This window comes from Nycticebus coucang, chromosome X, assembly GCF_027406575.1.
Source record: "Nycticebus coucang isolate mNycCou1 chromosome X, mNycCou1.pri, whole genome shotgun sequence".
In the NCBI taxonomy this organism is placed as follows: domain Eukaryota; kingdom Metazoa; phylum Chordata; class Mammalia; order Primates; family Lorisidae; genus Nycticebus; species Nycticebus coucang.
In genome coordinates this window covers 38,895,590-38,909,947 of record NC_069804.1, presented here as the reverse complement: position 1 = coordinate 38,909,947, position 14,358 = coordinate 38,895,590, and the positions used below count along the sequence as shown (strand labels likewise).

Below are 14,358 nucleotides of genomic sequence, written 5' to 3'. Positions count from 1 at the left end.
GCCCAGCCACGAAATTCTGTCTATGATGTGAAATGACATTCTCTTGTCTCTTATATCAGTGTTGTGATGATCACCAGGACATCAGCACAGAACTTAATCCTCAGTTTTCCCTTCCTAATCCATAAACTGTGCAGTGTTTGAATGTCACATACAGAAACACAGAGAATCTCAATCCCACTGTAGCAGAGAAAAGTCTTTGCTAACTGAATTCACCCTTTTTAATACCAAGATCAGTAACACAGACACAGCGAGAGCTCATTAATTTTAATACTTGAGCACAGTTCTAACAGTTCTTCCTGGGAATTCCTCCCAGGTCCCACCCACCCCAAACTACTCACATACAATCCCTGCAAGTATTCAAATTTCATAAACACATATCGCAAAAGCAGGAAAACTAAGAAAAGCCTTCATAGCCTTGAGATTAAAAATCATGCTTTATCATTCTATCAGTACCTGTTAACTAAATGCAAACTGCTAAGTGTTAAAAAGCTGTGCTGGCAGCTGGCGGCTAGGGGCTGGCATCTGGCAGCTGGTGCTTTGGAAGAAGAATAAAGAAGGAAGCTCTTGATGACGAGCAATTTGACACTCATTTTCATCTCATAAGCCAGGATAACACAGGGAAAATCTCTCTACTTTGGTACGTAAGTTGGTGTCAAACATAGAAAACCCTGGAAACATAGAAAACCCTGGGGAAACATTCTCAGAGCAAGAATTGGAGCTGGTTTTATTCATGCCACAGGTTAGAAAGGGCCAATGTAGTCAGACTCCATATAATCGGGGTTCTGCCTCTCCTGCACATAGACTGGTGTAAAGAATTGAAACTATAAGCACAGAGCCCGAGTCATAGTAATAGCACAATAAATATTTGTTGAATGAATGAACTTACACTGGTGTGCAGTGTGAATAGGCTGGACCTAAATTTCCCTAAGGCAAAATCCTCCTGATACCCTTTGGAGAGGTGACATGCATGCGAGCAGGGCTTTTTTTGTCAGAACCAGCCCCTTGGTGCCCTGAGGATCCTAAGAGGCCAAGGGTAATCTTAGTTCATACCAGATTATGCCCTCTCAGCATCAAAATTTGTGACCATATTCCAAAAGATTCATATACCACATATAATCAAAATAAGATGAATGTGCGTACATCTGCTTCAGTTACACTCAACATACACAAAACTTTAAGAAGTCTGATGTAGGAATCAACCTATGTGAGATCCCCTTCTCTTGTCTTTCTCTTTTGTCTTTTTTGCTTTCTTTTACTCTCTGTTTTCTTCCCCTTCCTTGCATTTCCTCCTAGCCCTCCTTCCTTCTCTTTCTTCCTCATTACTGAAGTTGAAGAAGTAGAAGAGTTTGCTAAAACCTCCCTGGCCCCGGGGGGTGGGACAAGTTAAGTGTTTTTTTTTTTGTTGTTGTTGTTTTTTTTGTTTGTTTTTTTAGTTCCCAGAAATGGGAGCTGTTGTAAGAAAAAAAAAAGCTATCCACACTAACAGTGATATACAGACTCTCTTTTGATATCATAGATATCCAGAACATTCTATAGACTATAAATTCAGTCTCTTCTCAGTAAATTGGAGATTTTAGTTTTCAGGATGCCAATTTGAGGATGATAATATAATAAAAATAAACCATTAGTCACACATGTAAGGTCCATCTTGTGTGTGTATTTAAATAAAACAAGAGGCAGAAGATATTTGAAGTAAATGAACATATCAAATGCATATATGTCACAATGCTCAGGTTCAGAATTCATTCACAAGGGCAGGCTGGAACAGAATTTTTGCAGGTGGGTCATCAGCCTGCATTTATTTCATGACACAGGGAGCAGGACTAGAGGAGCAAATTAGAGTCATAGCAGGACGCCAATTCTCTGCCTACATCCCTTTTCTTGTCAATGTTTCAAATAAGGATGTTGAGGGTCCCTCTAGGCCATTCTATGGGTTAGTACCCTTCACTTGTTCTAGACCCTGGGGAGAATCAAGTTGCTTTGGTCTATATGAATAACAGAAGTTATTTCCTTAAATAATTCTGTTTAAGGCTTTAAATTAGTCTACCCTGGCATTGTATGTTTCTAAATGTCATTTTATTCATTCATTCAACAAATTTTCCTTAAGTATTCACTCTCTGCAAATACCATCCATGTTAAACTCTGAATGTTACATTAACTCCAATCAGACTAACATTCTCTTATAGGAAGAATCTCTGATGCCATTAGGCTGCAGTATTGGTAAACAGGAGTATGCTCAGATGTCAGTACTGTTACTACTGAGGGTTGAATCACTCTCAGTATATCTGGAAAATTTCCTTCAGTATGATAATAATGATAACAAAAATGATATTAAATGGAAAATGAATAGCTACTCCTTGGTTCATTCTTTCTCTTGAAGAATATAAAATCCAATTGCTATTGTGTAATGGCTACCAAAGCTAGAGTCAAATGGCCTAGATCTAATCTCAGCTTTATAATCTTAGGGAAGTTACTGACCCTTTTCAAGACCTCCATTTTTAGACTAAAAATGAGTCTAGAAATCTCTGCCCTACCTTCCTCTGGCCTTACTGAGAGAAAAAGGAAATAATGTTTATAAAAGTGCTCCAAAACTCTTAGAGCTCTATATAAATGTAATTTATCACTATCAAACATTTTGACAGTCCTTAAAAGGAAAACTATCACAGTATAATTTCTTTTCTATTTTTTTTTTCTTTAGTGAGGGGAACTTATATTATCAACAAGCGTTATTTGGGTATGTGGCAGCATAACCCACATTTATTTCCCGATGGAAGAGATGAGTTAGAAGTTTTCCTTGTTGAAAATGAAGTGCACTCCCCGAGGGCCGGACTCAGAGTTGGAGATGCTCTGTTTACTGAGGGTTTCAGCCAAGGCTTCAGGTCCACAGAGGAAAACTCCTATTCTGGTACTTTTGAAATGAAAAATAAATAAAAAAGGCAGTTTTAGGCTTTGGGATGAGTTACACTACAAAGCGGATGGGGAATCTCTTATTAATTTGAAGCCCCAGAGTAGAATTCCCTCTGCTTCTTTGTATTTTCCACAAATGTCAAGGAGTTCAGATCATTCGGGCAGCAGTTCTCAACCTGTGGGTCGCGACCCACAGGAACTGTATTAAAGGGTCGTGGCGTTAGGAAGGTTGAGAACCACTGAGCTAGAGTGTGGGTTTAGCCCTGTTTGCGGGGTCAGCTACATAATTCAAAAGGTAGTTGAGTTCCCTGGAAAAATGGAATCCAAGTAGGATTTTTAGAAACCTCTACCACTGAGAAAATGGTGGTGAATTCATGAATCTGTGGGCTACTTCCCTTAGGGACCCTGTGGCCCCAAGCCCTCTCTGGCATCTTGAAATCAGGAACAAACTTGCTTTAGATACACCGACTCTTCCAGCAGTTTGGTGTGACTTCATTCCTCTGACCCTCACTCTGAGCCTACTAAATCAGTATGGGCATTTTTCAAAAGATCCCCAGCTGATTTGTATGCTTATGAGAGTGTACGAAGTATTAGTTTAAAGGGTATATTTATGGTGATCTCTTGAAGTTTTCATGTGTTCTAGCAATATAGGGGATCCCCCTCAAGGTTTCGTGGTCACTAAAGTTTTAGTGAAAGCAGAAAGGACCTTGAGATATCTGTCAACTTATGATCTTAGTCCGAGAAGCTATAACTAAAAGTGGGGACAATGTCTTCTTAATAATAAGTGTAAATCATTTTGAATCTTTCAAAGCACTGGATATATTATGAAATTTAGGACACTAAAGAAAATAACCAAGCTATGGCCCTACTGGGATGAGCAAGTGGAGAAAGTCTGAGGTGGGGACCCGGGAATCTTTATTTTTTGTAACTCTCTAGGTATTTTAGTATGATTTGAAGATCCCTCTTGAAGTTAGAGATATCTGTAACCTTTTAATGGGCATGAGTTCAACCTTCATATAGTAATATGGGCATTTAAGTTTCTAAAATACACAAGTCTAGCTGTGCTTGAGAGTGCTGTTTTAGGAAAATCACAGGTCTCAAGAACACCTTGGAGGGGCCTCCTTACTTAGGGTGTTGACTCGCAATTGTCTTGAACTCGTTATCCCAGTTGGGCCGGCCATACAAGGTCTTTTGTTTCAGGCCTGTGATCACATCTTTCTCCTCGTCATGATGCACAGCAAAATGATTGGCCTGTAGTAAAGAACAAAAATTTAGAAAAAGGAGGCATGATGTAAAAACACATACAGATGTATTTACCTAATTCACAGATCAAACTCTTACTCCCCTTTCTAACTGAGGAACTTTGCAGGAGGCTTTGTTCCTCACTTTTTTACCAAAAGGTAATCCAAGATGAAAAAACTGGGTCTCCCTCAAGCAATTTACAATCTAGAAGGGGAGTCTGTGAAGTATGCATATAAATAATCTGATATGTAGAACAGCGTGTGATGGGTGCCATGGGAGAGGCACAAACATTCTATTGAGAATGAAGAAAGAAGGTGGAACGGGAGGATTTTGAGCCAGGCACTGAACGGTGTGGGTAGTGTCTCACTGTTTTCCTCTCTGCTCTATCTTTGACTTTTTCTCCTCACCACAAAACACTCCCACTCCTTTGGGGAAATCACTAAGAACTGAAACCATTACAGACTAAAATGCACTGGTATTTTAGGAACACGAAACACAAAATCAAGCCTAAAGTTAGTCCACATGTGTGCATGTGGGAGTGCCTGTATAATTCCATAGTTGCAAGTTGTTTTACTGCTATTATTTTAGGGGAAGCTCAGTTTGAGCAACCAGCATTTGTAATAAAAGTGGTAAATTACATTTTTAAAAACTAAATCAGATTTTAAATTCACTGGCTAGATGATGGGGATGGACGAGGTTAAACAAGGTGGTCACTCTGGTTTAATAATCCTGTAGGAACCGGTTTTGCAAAGAAAAATAATTATTTCTTTGATGCAAATAAATTGCCCATTTGAAAAAAAAAGTGCCTGCCTTTTCAAAATAAAAAAACTGTAAAATAAATTATATATTATATAAATTATATGGTACTGATTTTTTCCCTCTGGGCTTCATTTTTATCAAAGGGGATTTTTTGTGTGTGTTTAAATTGCAGAAGTGGTGTCTTGAAGCCACTTTTCTTGGAGGAACAATTGTTATGGTCATGTGTCCCTGGATCTACATTGCTTACTGTGTTAAGCTTTGGAGAATGTATGATAAAGAATATGCCAAAACCTAAATGAGGCGTCAGTCTTCACAGTGACAGGGTGCACAATGCCCAGGGTTGACGAGCCAATGTCCACATACAGTCATGGTTTGAATGTGTCACCTCCAAAATTTAGGCGTAGCCACTAGGATCATATCCAAAGGTGAGGCCTTTAAAAGGTGATTAAGGCATAACTCTCATCCTTCATGAATGGGATTAAGGTCAGTATAAAAGAGGTTTCATGTAGCATTCAGCAAGCTTGCCCTTCTGTCTTCTACCCTGTGAGGACACAGCGTTCCTCCCGCACAGAGAATGCAGCCTTCACTGAAAATTCAAACCTGTTAGCACACGGATCTCAGACTTTGCAGCCTCCAGAAGTGTGAAAAAATAAACTTCTGTTCTTTATAAATTACCCAGTCTCAGGTATTCTCTTATAGCAGCACAAATACAGAGACTCTTGCCTTAGCTACTCGCTTGGGAAAGCTTGATGCTGCTTCTGGGTTATGTCATTAATGTTTGCTTAGTTACAGAAACATTACGCTTCTGGGAATATTAACTCGTTTCAGGGTTTTTATAATCTCCACACTTTCAATATTTGGGGCTAGATAATTCTTTGTTGTGTGGGGCTGTCTTGTTAACTGTAGGATATTTCCATGGCCAGACATCCCAGGATGGGGATTGTGCCCAGTTGAGAACCACGGGCTTATTTTAGTGTAGTAGTCTCCAAACATTTTTGAAGACACACACACACACACACACACACACACACACACATATCACCTTCATTAGAGATATATTAATTTATTTACAGGTGGTAATCAGGGACTACTGCACGTTGCTAAGAGTGCAGGCTCTGGAGTATTCTGACCCTGCCACTTACTTGTTAAGTGCCCTTGGGGAAATGACCTAACCTCTTCTGGGCCTGGGTTTCTTCATCTATAAATGTGAATAATAATAGTAGCTACCTCATAAGGTGGTAAGAGGATAAAATTAAACCATCTATGTAAGTACTGAGAATAATAAGAACAATACCTGGCACATTGTATATGCTTAATAACTACAAATGTATTCAGTGTATTATAAAACATGCATAAACGTATAAATGAAATGATTTTATGAGTATACATAATAGAAAATATCATTACATATATATACACCAAACCCTTTAATTTATAGGTACATTTATAAAAATTCTTCATATATGCATGCATGCTACATATACAGATGCTCCTCAACTTACCATGGGGTTATTCCCTATAAACTCATCATAAATTGAAAATAGGGAGTCAAAAATGCATTTAATACACCTAACCTACTGAACATCATAGTTTAGCTTAGCTTAAACATTCTCAGAACACTTACACCGGCCAACAATTAGGCAAAATCATCTAATGCAAAACCAATTTTATAATAAAGCTTTGAATATCTAATGTGATTTATTAAATACTGCACTAAAGTACGGTTTCTACTTAATGCATAGTTCTTTCAGTAGTTGAAAAATCATAGGTTGAACCAGGGTAAGTTGGAGACTGTAAGTGTGTGTGTGTATATTATATATGTGTGTGTGTGTGTGTGTGTGTGTGTGTGTGTACATGTACATAGAGAGAGAGAGAGACAGAAAGAGAGAGGGCGCTAAGTTTTTCCCCATAAGCCGGTGGATCATTTTGTCAACCTTGCTTGGGACCCCCTGGTGGGAGCATTGCTCTAATAATGTCAAAGTTATAGCTTTTACTCCTTCATAGGCCTCTTAGCTTTAAATGTAGACTTAAACATCATGTGGGGATCCTGACTGAGAGTGAATGGGCTGGATCACCTCAATCTATTAACTACCCTTAAAAAGAAAACAAACAGCAACAACAACAACAACAAAAAAAAAAACCAGTACACAAGACGCACCAATAACCAAGGGGAAGTTTCAGTAAGCCCCGAACACTATGGAAAGACCTAAGACTTGGAATCTTCTGACCTGAGACTCATCCCATCCAGTGAGATAGATGTTGTAGCTGAGGAAATCTGCATTATCCCTCTGTTGCATCTGGCTCTCCAGCAGCTGCAGCAGGTCTGCAAACCACTCAAAGGCATGTGTGTCCCGGCACAGCCAGTAGAAGTAGATCTGAAAGAGGAATGGGTAGTGAAGCAGATTATATTTTACGGGCCTTATCAGGTTTAGCAGGCAGAGTTCCGCTGTCTCCCAAACTTTTTCCTAATGCTCGGAATGCCGAGAAACATAGGTTTTCAGAAAGTGCTAGACATTTCACAGGCTAGTTCACATAAACCTGCTCTGGTCTTCATACTAGTAGGGCGGTAAATAAATAGCGTGGCCTCAGATATACCCAGCTTAAGAAAAATCTCTCAGCCTACCAGCTTTCCCATTGGATCCGATCTTACTCTCCCAGAATCCCTGACTTCCACTGAACCTCCTCTCAGAAAGGCTAATAGAATCTAAATTAATAATGACTGCCCCAGGACTTCTTCCCTGCCTGCTCCTGCCAGACTTGTACAAATTCCTAGAAAGAAAAATGGTTCTACCCACACCTCCTCTACATAGAAAAGAGGTAAAGGGAGAATGCAAATAAAAGTATTGGGGGATGGAAATGGAATCAATCTCAGTATCAATCACAGAATGATAGAGAAATTTATAACCTCTCAATGGAACATGAAGGAATCATTAAAAAGCATTATGAAGTCTGTGAAGACACTGAAAAACACTGTCTACAATATTTTCAAAAGCAGGATATGAGATTATACATACTCAGTATTTCCATGAACAACTATTAAAACTACCTAAACATGTAGGAAAATACAAAAAGAAAATGTACAAAAAGGATAGCTATTAGCTTGGGGTCATGAATACTATCTTGCTTTCTCAATTTTCTTTCTTCTGAATTTCCAGTAAAATGAGACAAATATAGTATATTCCATTCATCAATAGGCCTGCTTATAGAGAAGTATATTGAATTTCTCAAATAGTTCTTTGAAGAAAAGCCTGCCTCTTTTGAACCACCCAAAGCTTTTCTTCACTTCCCATGGTCTCAGGCCTCTCACTTCTTAGACTGTGGGGACTGCTCCAGGCCCTCCGAAACATGAAACAACTTACCTTTTTGAGCCTCAGATTGGTGGCATTATTGCAATATTTGTACCAAACTGACTTGAGGATGGATGCAAAGGGTGTGACTCCAATCCCCGCTCCCACTAACATCACCACCTCATAGCTGAACACGTCTTCACTGGCTGTTCCAAAGGGCCCATCAACTGCTATCCTGAAGGGAAGTGGGGGGAGACATATATAGTTACAGAGTTATTTTGCACTTCAGAGTGAGATGTTATTCCCATTATTATCGAAGAAGCACAATATGTCAATTCAAACTGAAGCAGAGTATCTATGGGGAGCTTTCTTCTATGAAATAGTTTTCGGGTACCAACCTAGTGTCAACATTGGGGTTGCAAATAAGAGAAGGAATTTTGGGCCAACTGACAACATTTGGTAACTCGGCTCAGGTATTTTTTTCATCTTCTCAGCCCTTTTCACACACAACACCCACAAACCCACAAAGCTATACAACCACACTCACACCCAAAGAGACACACACATCTGAATCTCTTGCCAGAACATCCCACACTTGAAATGTCTGCTCACATTGCACAATGAAGTGATAATTTCTACCTCATATCATGGTGTAGCTTTACTATCTCCATTTTCATTTGTCTATTTATTGAATTATTCAACCAACTTTCAAACTTTTCTCCAGCATCTACTGTGATTCGCAGGTGGGGAAAAATAGTCAAGGGGAATGATATATGGCTTTTAACCTTAAATAAATTCTGCCAGCTAAAATTTAAGAATATGCTTGATACACTATAATGTTGTCTTTTAGGGAAATCCTTGACTCTTAACAATTGAAAGGAGTTTGGGATTATTCATTACTAATATTTGATTCCAATGTTTATATTTCACATAAGGTTTATAAAAATGTTCATAAAGACACCACACATTTGAATGGGGAACACAGAAATAGCTAAATATAGTCTTTGAACCTGCGAGTTTTGTCAGTGACTAGAAGAGAAGCTATTTAGTGTCACTTTCCCTGAACTCATATACCTTTAAAATATGCACATTGTACTCACTTAGGTAGTTTCCAGGCATCTTGAAACTCCTGCTTATCACAGCCACAGGCTTTGAACAGCCCCTCCGTCCAGTCCCCAACAATGCGGATATGGATGCTAAAGAAGTCTTCTTCAGGGGCAGAAGTCAGTGTGAAAGGGTGCCACTCCAACCTGGACACCTGAGGGCACTTGACAAAAATATATTGTCCCACCTCCATCTTGAATCCCTTCTTCTTCATCTGTAGCTCGATGGTTTTGAAAGGGTGAGTGACCACCTATGGAATAAAACATGTGTCTGGAATGCCACTTTTCTTAAATGCTTGCCCTTTCAGTGTTCATATAGATAAAAAGTTGAACTATGACATCCCACCCAAATCTCCACTTCAAGGCCAACACAGCTATTCTTCTAGCAGATGTGTCTGTCACTGGGAATTACCCTGGGCTGTAGCCCATGACCAATGATGGGCTGATGAAGGGATACAAAGGCTTAGTCCGCTCTCTTTAATGTGGGACAACTCGGCAAGGCCACCCTAACTCCAGTACTCCCTGTAGGATCAGCTGATGCCTCAGTGGCAACCGTACTGTGGGTCATTTTTTCCCTGTTCCCAAACCTGCCTTTCTTACTACCTTCACAGGTTCATCTCCTGAGAACATGTTTCTAGAAACCTTCTGCATGCAGTTCTGTCTCGGTCTTTACCAAAGAATCCAACCTAAGATATTAACTAATTTTGATTTTTTTTTCTCTCTCAGAAGTCAGGAAGGGGCCAAAAATAGAAAAAAAAGTTAAATTTCCCTGTTCATCCTTCCTGTCTCCCCAGGGGATGAGAGAGGACTGTAGTAGCTGGACAGAAGAAGGAGACTCCATTGGCTAGTTATGTAGTAACATCTCTCAAACCAAACTCAACTGCAGGCCTTTCTTTGTCCCGAGTCATCCCTGAAACCTGATTCTACGCATTGTTTGCTCATTTCTCATGTACCATTTATCTCTCCCCAAGCCAGGTCCTACCCATTCATTGCCATCCTCATTACTGATGTACACAAATGTTCACAGAAGCTTTATTGATTACAGAAAAACAAAAACAAAAACAGGAAACAATCCAAATGTCCATCAACTACTGAGTGGCTAATTTTTTAACTGAACACAATAAAAAACAATAAAGATACTGTTTATTGATTGCTAAGATGTCTACAAGAACTCTATATGCATACCTAAAGATAAACCAAGAGACACTAAAAGAAATAAAAATCAATGAAAACAGAATAGCAGCTTCCTAAAGTTGATAGACATTGCCAGGCTTTTCTTTTTGCCAGTCGGGAGTTGTGTAAAAGTGGGAAATTATTTCAATAAAAATTATTAAACATTTCCAAAACTTAGGATTTCAATGTATCTTATATGATAAAGCTGTAGCCAACTTCCCTTTTGCTCTGAAATAAGGAGTTGTAAAGTTTCATTTTGAAAACAAAAAATGAAAATTATGTTGAAAATTGTTTAACCATGTTGCAATTTTGTGTGGTGAAAACAGTTTTTAACCTTACTGCAATTTTGCTATCACAGGCGCAAATGGGATTTAATTAAAGAAGAAGTATTAGTGAACGGCATTCTCACTGGACTACTTTTGGATAATATCTTGTTTTTTATGTATGAGAAGAAAATTAATACCAATTTTTTTCATAGGAAAACAAGTTTGCCTTATATATTTAAAGGAAATACTTGTCAGGTTTAGTTGTTTCTTATCCAGTAAGGGAAATTTTGTGGCAGCTGTTTTTGCTGATCTGTGAATTTTTTCTTCTAATAACCATATAAAGATCACAAAAGGAGAACTTCTGTAGCTTCCTATGTTTCAAGATATCCAATGCCAACTTTGGGCTAACTTTACTATGACCCACTATAGAAGGCAAATGAGAAGAACTAGGGTGGAGAACAGGAAGAATTTGCATGTTTTGCAAAAACAACCCATGGTAGGCTTTTGGTAAGTACTTTTTGAACTCAGTTGAATTGAATTAAATTTTGATTGATAAAAGTAGTCTTGCCTGATATTTCCTGAAATGATAACAAAGAGTTTCCTTTTTTTGTTTTGTTTTTGTTTTTGTTTTTGTGGTTTTTGGCCAGGGCTGGGTTTGAACCTGCCACCTCTGGCATATGGGACCGGCACCCTACCCCTTTGAGCCACAGGTGCCACCCAAGAGTTTCCATTTATATTTATTTAGCTGGAGATTTATTTTTTGTGTGTTATGAGAAATAGCTTTGAGGAGAATCAGGGAAAAGCCACTCTAGACTTGGAGTTAGGAGACGAAATATGAGATGTATTTTAGTTAATAACTTGCCTGAGACTTGGGGCACTTCAATGCTAATATTCTATGATTGCATGGAAAGTACAGAAAAGGAAATAAAAGCAACCTAGAAAACTTTCTCAACCTCAACCAAACCTACTTTGGTTCCCTGGTTCTTCGGGCATCTGAATATTTTAAGACTCAATTTATGCCCTTTTGAACTAACTTCTTTTCCTTCTCCATTCTTAACTAACCATATAATGCCTCTATGCTGTTCCTTTCTACAAATACTCTCTCTCTCACACACACACAGAGAAATAGAAATATTAACGTACACAGTCACTTGGCTTCATTTTAACAAAGAAAATGGTAGCTCTAGTTTCCCCTGTTGAAGGCCAGACCATTTGATTATCGTGCTACGTACACTGAAATAAACTGTAGATCTTCTCTCTTCCCTAAGTTTAATCAAAAGAGACTGAGTAAATGATTGCTCTGACCAATGACATAAAGAACTTGGGTAGATTTATCCATTATATAGTTAGATACTGACTACTATTAGAGTAATTCCTAAACCAAGCAATACCTTGGTGATGACCACCTTCTGTTGAGATCGCCAAAACCGCACCAACCTCTCACAGAGATACAGAAACATGGGACCCACTATCCATTTCCAAGTCTGTAATCAGAGCAAAAAAGAAAATGAGAAGTATTAAGTGATGACAGCTAATAAAAGATTTGGAGGGAGAAAAAAAATTAGAAGTCAAATTAATCTTTATACACTTGTTTAAATATTTGACATTAGACAAGAACATTTCTTTTATAATAGAATGAATGAAAATATCTGAATTTTTTAGCTAGTAAAAATGAACAGTCTTTTTAGTCACATTAGGGAACTATATCTACAGTATGAAACTTTCCAAAGAGGAACTGTCCATAAGAAAGGGATGTCCTCTTAGTGTCACAACTGCAATTGCAGTAACCCTACAACAAAGCAAGGTTGGTTTCAGAATTAGCATTTCCCTAAAGGGTAGCATTTCAGCAACACAATATTTAATGAAACACTGCAATTGCTTTTCCCTAGCCATGTAGTTCGAGTTTAATCTTTTGCAAGATGACAAATATTGTGTGAGAGTTTGGTTGTTTCTCTAATATTCGAGTAAATTCAAGGAGCTATGCGATGTGCTTGATGAATGGAGAGAAATGAAAAGATTTTCAGATTTCTCTAGATACCCCTCTGGTCAGAACATGCAGTGCTTCCAAACCCTGGGATTACTCTGTAGCATTGTTGGCTATATGAAAGCATTGAAGGCAAACAGATCTATCTTGCAATTCAGCCAGCTGGGCTCCCAGTTAATTTCCAAAAGTAGCAAAGAATTTTAAAAGGCAATATTGTCTCAAAGATAACGTTCCAGAATGGATTCCATGCCCAAAGGAAAAGAAATCATTTTATCAAAAGGACATTTGCCAGGGGCGGTGGCTCACGTCTGTAATTCCAGCACTGTGGGAGGCTGAGGAGGGAGAATTGCTTGAGCATGGGAGGGAAAATTCCTTGAGACTCCTGAGTGACAGTGAGACCCTGACTCAAAAAAAAAAAAAAAAACCCAGCCAGGCGCTGCAGCGAGCATCTGTAATCCCAGTGGCTTCCCTAGGCTGAGGCAGAGGGACGCCCATAGCCCAAGTTTGAGGTTGCAGTGAGCTATGATGCCATTGTACTCTGCTCAGGGCATAGGGTGGGACTCTGTCTCAACAACAACGACGACAACAACAAAAAGCAAACAAATAAAAATAGAAAATAAGCAAGGACATTTTTTTTCTTTTTTTTTTTCACCATACACTGCTTTTATACACCATTTGACAAATTTTCATCACACTGGTTAACATAGCCTTCCTGGCTTTTTCTTAGTTATTGTGTTAAGAAATAAAAAAACACTTGCTTTCAAATGTTTATGCAGCACAATCCACAACTGCAAAGATCAAGCCAAGTGCCCATCAGTTCATGAGTGGATTAACAAAATGTAGTGTGTATATATATGTGTGTGTGTGTGTGTGTGTGTACACACATATCATAGAATACCACTTATCCATAAAGAAAGATGACTTAATCCATTTTGCAACAATTTGGATGGAGCTTAACACCATTATCTGAGTGAAGTATCTAAAGACTGGAAAAACAAACATCACATTTACTCACTATTAAATTGAAACTTACTGATCAGCACTCTGGTCCACAAAGGAATGTAAAACTCAACAGAAATCACTGAGGTGGGAGGGAGGAGGAGAGGAAGGGTGAAATCATATTTAATGTGTACAATAAACACTATCTGGGTGAGGCACACACTTAGAACCCTGACTCAAGTGGTACAAAAACAATCTGTGTAAACAAAAAAATTTGTACCCCTATAAGATTCTGAAAAAAATAAATAAATTCATATCAAATTAAATGTAAAAAAATAAGAGAGTACTTCTCATAGTCTTACATATGATCTTTCCACTAAATTAATTTTTTAGCAAACTGTTGGAAGTTGACAGTCCCTGAATGTCCCCATTTCTAGCCGAACTTATGCTGCTGGCTTTGTATTCATGGGGCAGGCATTTAAAAGAGTTTCACATCATCTATTTTCTATATATCAACATGGGGCCCCAGTGAATGGAACCAGATTTGGATATTGTCTCTAATATTCCAAGGAACTTGGAAGCTTCTTTAAGGTGGATGCCTATCAAAGTAGAAGTACTTTGAGTCCAGGTGTCATCAAAGAAATGTGCTGTGTCCAGCCACAAAAGGATTAGTAATCCACTTCCTTTTTTATCCTTTC

The 14,358-nt window shown here is 38.5% G+C and overlaps 1 protein-coding gene across 1 annotated transcript in view; it reads right to left on the bottom strand.

Moving 5' to 3' along the window:
• Positions 1–249: 249 nt before the first annotated feature.
• The window catches only part of LOC128577992 (cytochrome b-245 heavy chain), a 36,362-nt gene continuing 22,253 nt past the window's right edge, over positions 250–14,358 (bottom strand). The window contains exons 8-13 of the mRNA XM_053580365.1: positions 12,129–12,221; positions 9,296–9,549; positions 8,268–8,430; positions 7,137–7,283; positions 4,034–4,158; positions 250–2,908 (exon numbers count right to left, since the gene is read on the bottom strand). Coding sequence (XP_053436340.1) covers positions 2,782–2,908; positions 4,034–4,158; positions 7,137–7,283; positions 8,268–8,430; positions 9,296–9,549; positions 12,129–12,221 — 909 coding nt within the window. The 3' untranslated portion in view covers positions 250–2,781. The remainder of the gene's footprint in view (positions 2,909–4,033; positions 4,159–7,136; positions 7,284–8,267; positions 8,431–9,295; positions 9,550–12,128; positions 12,222–14,358) is intronic.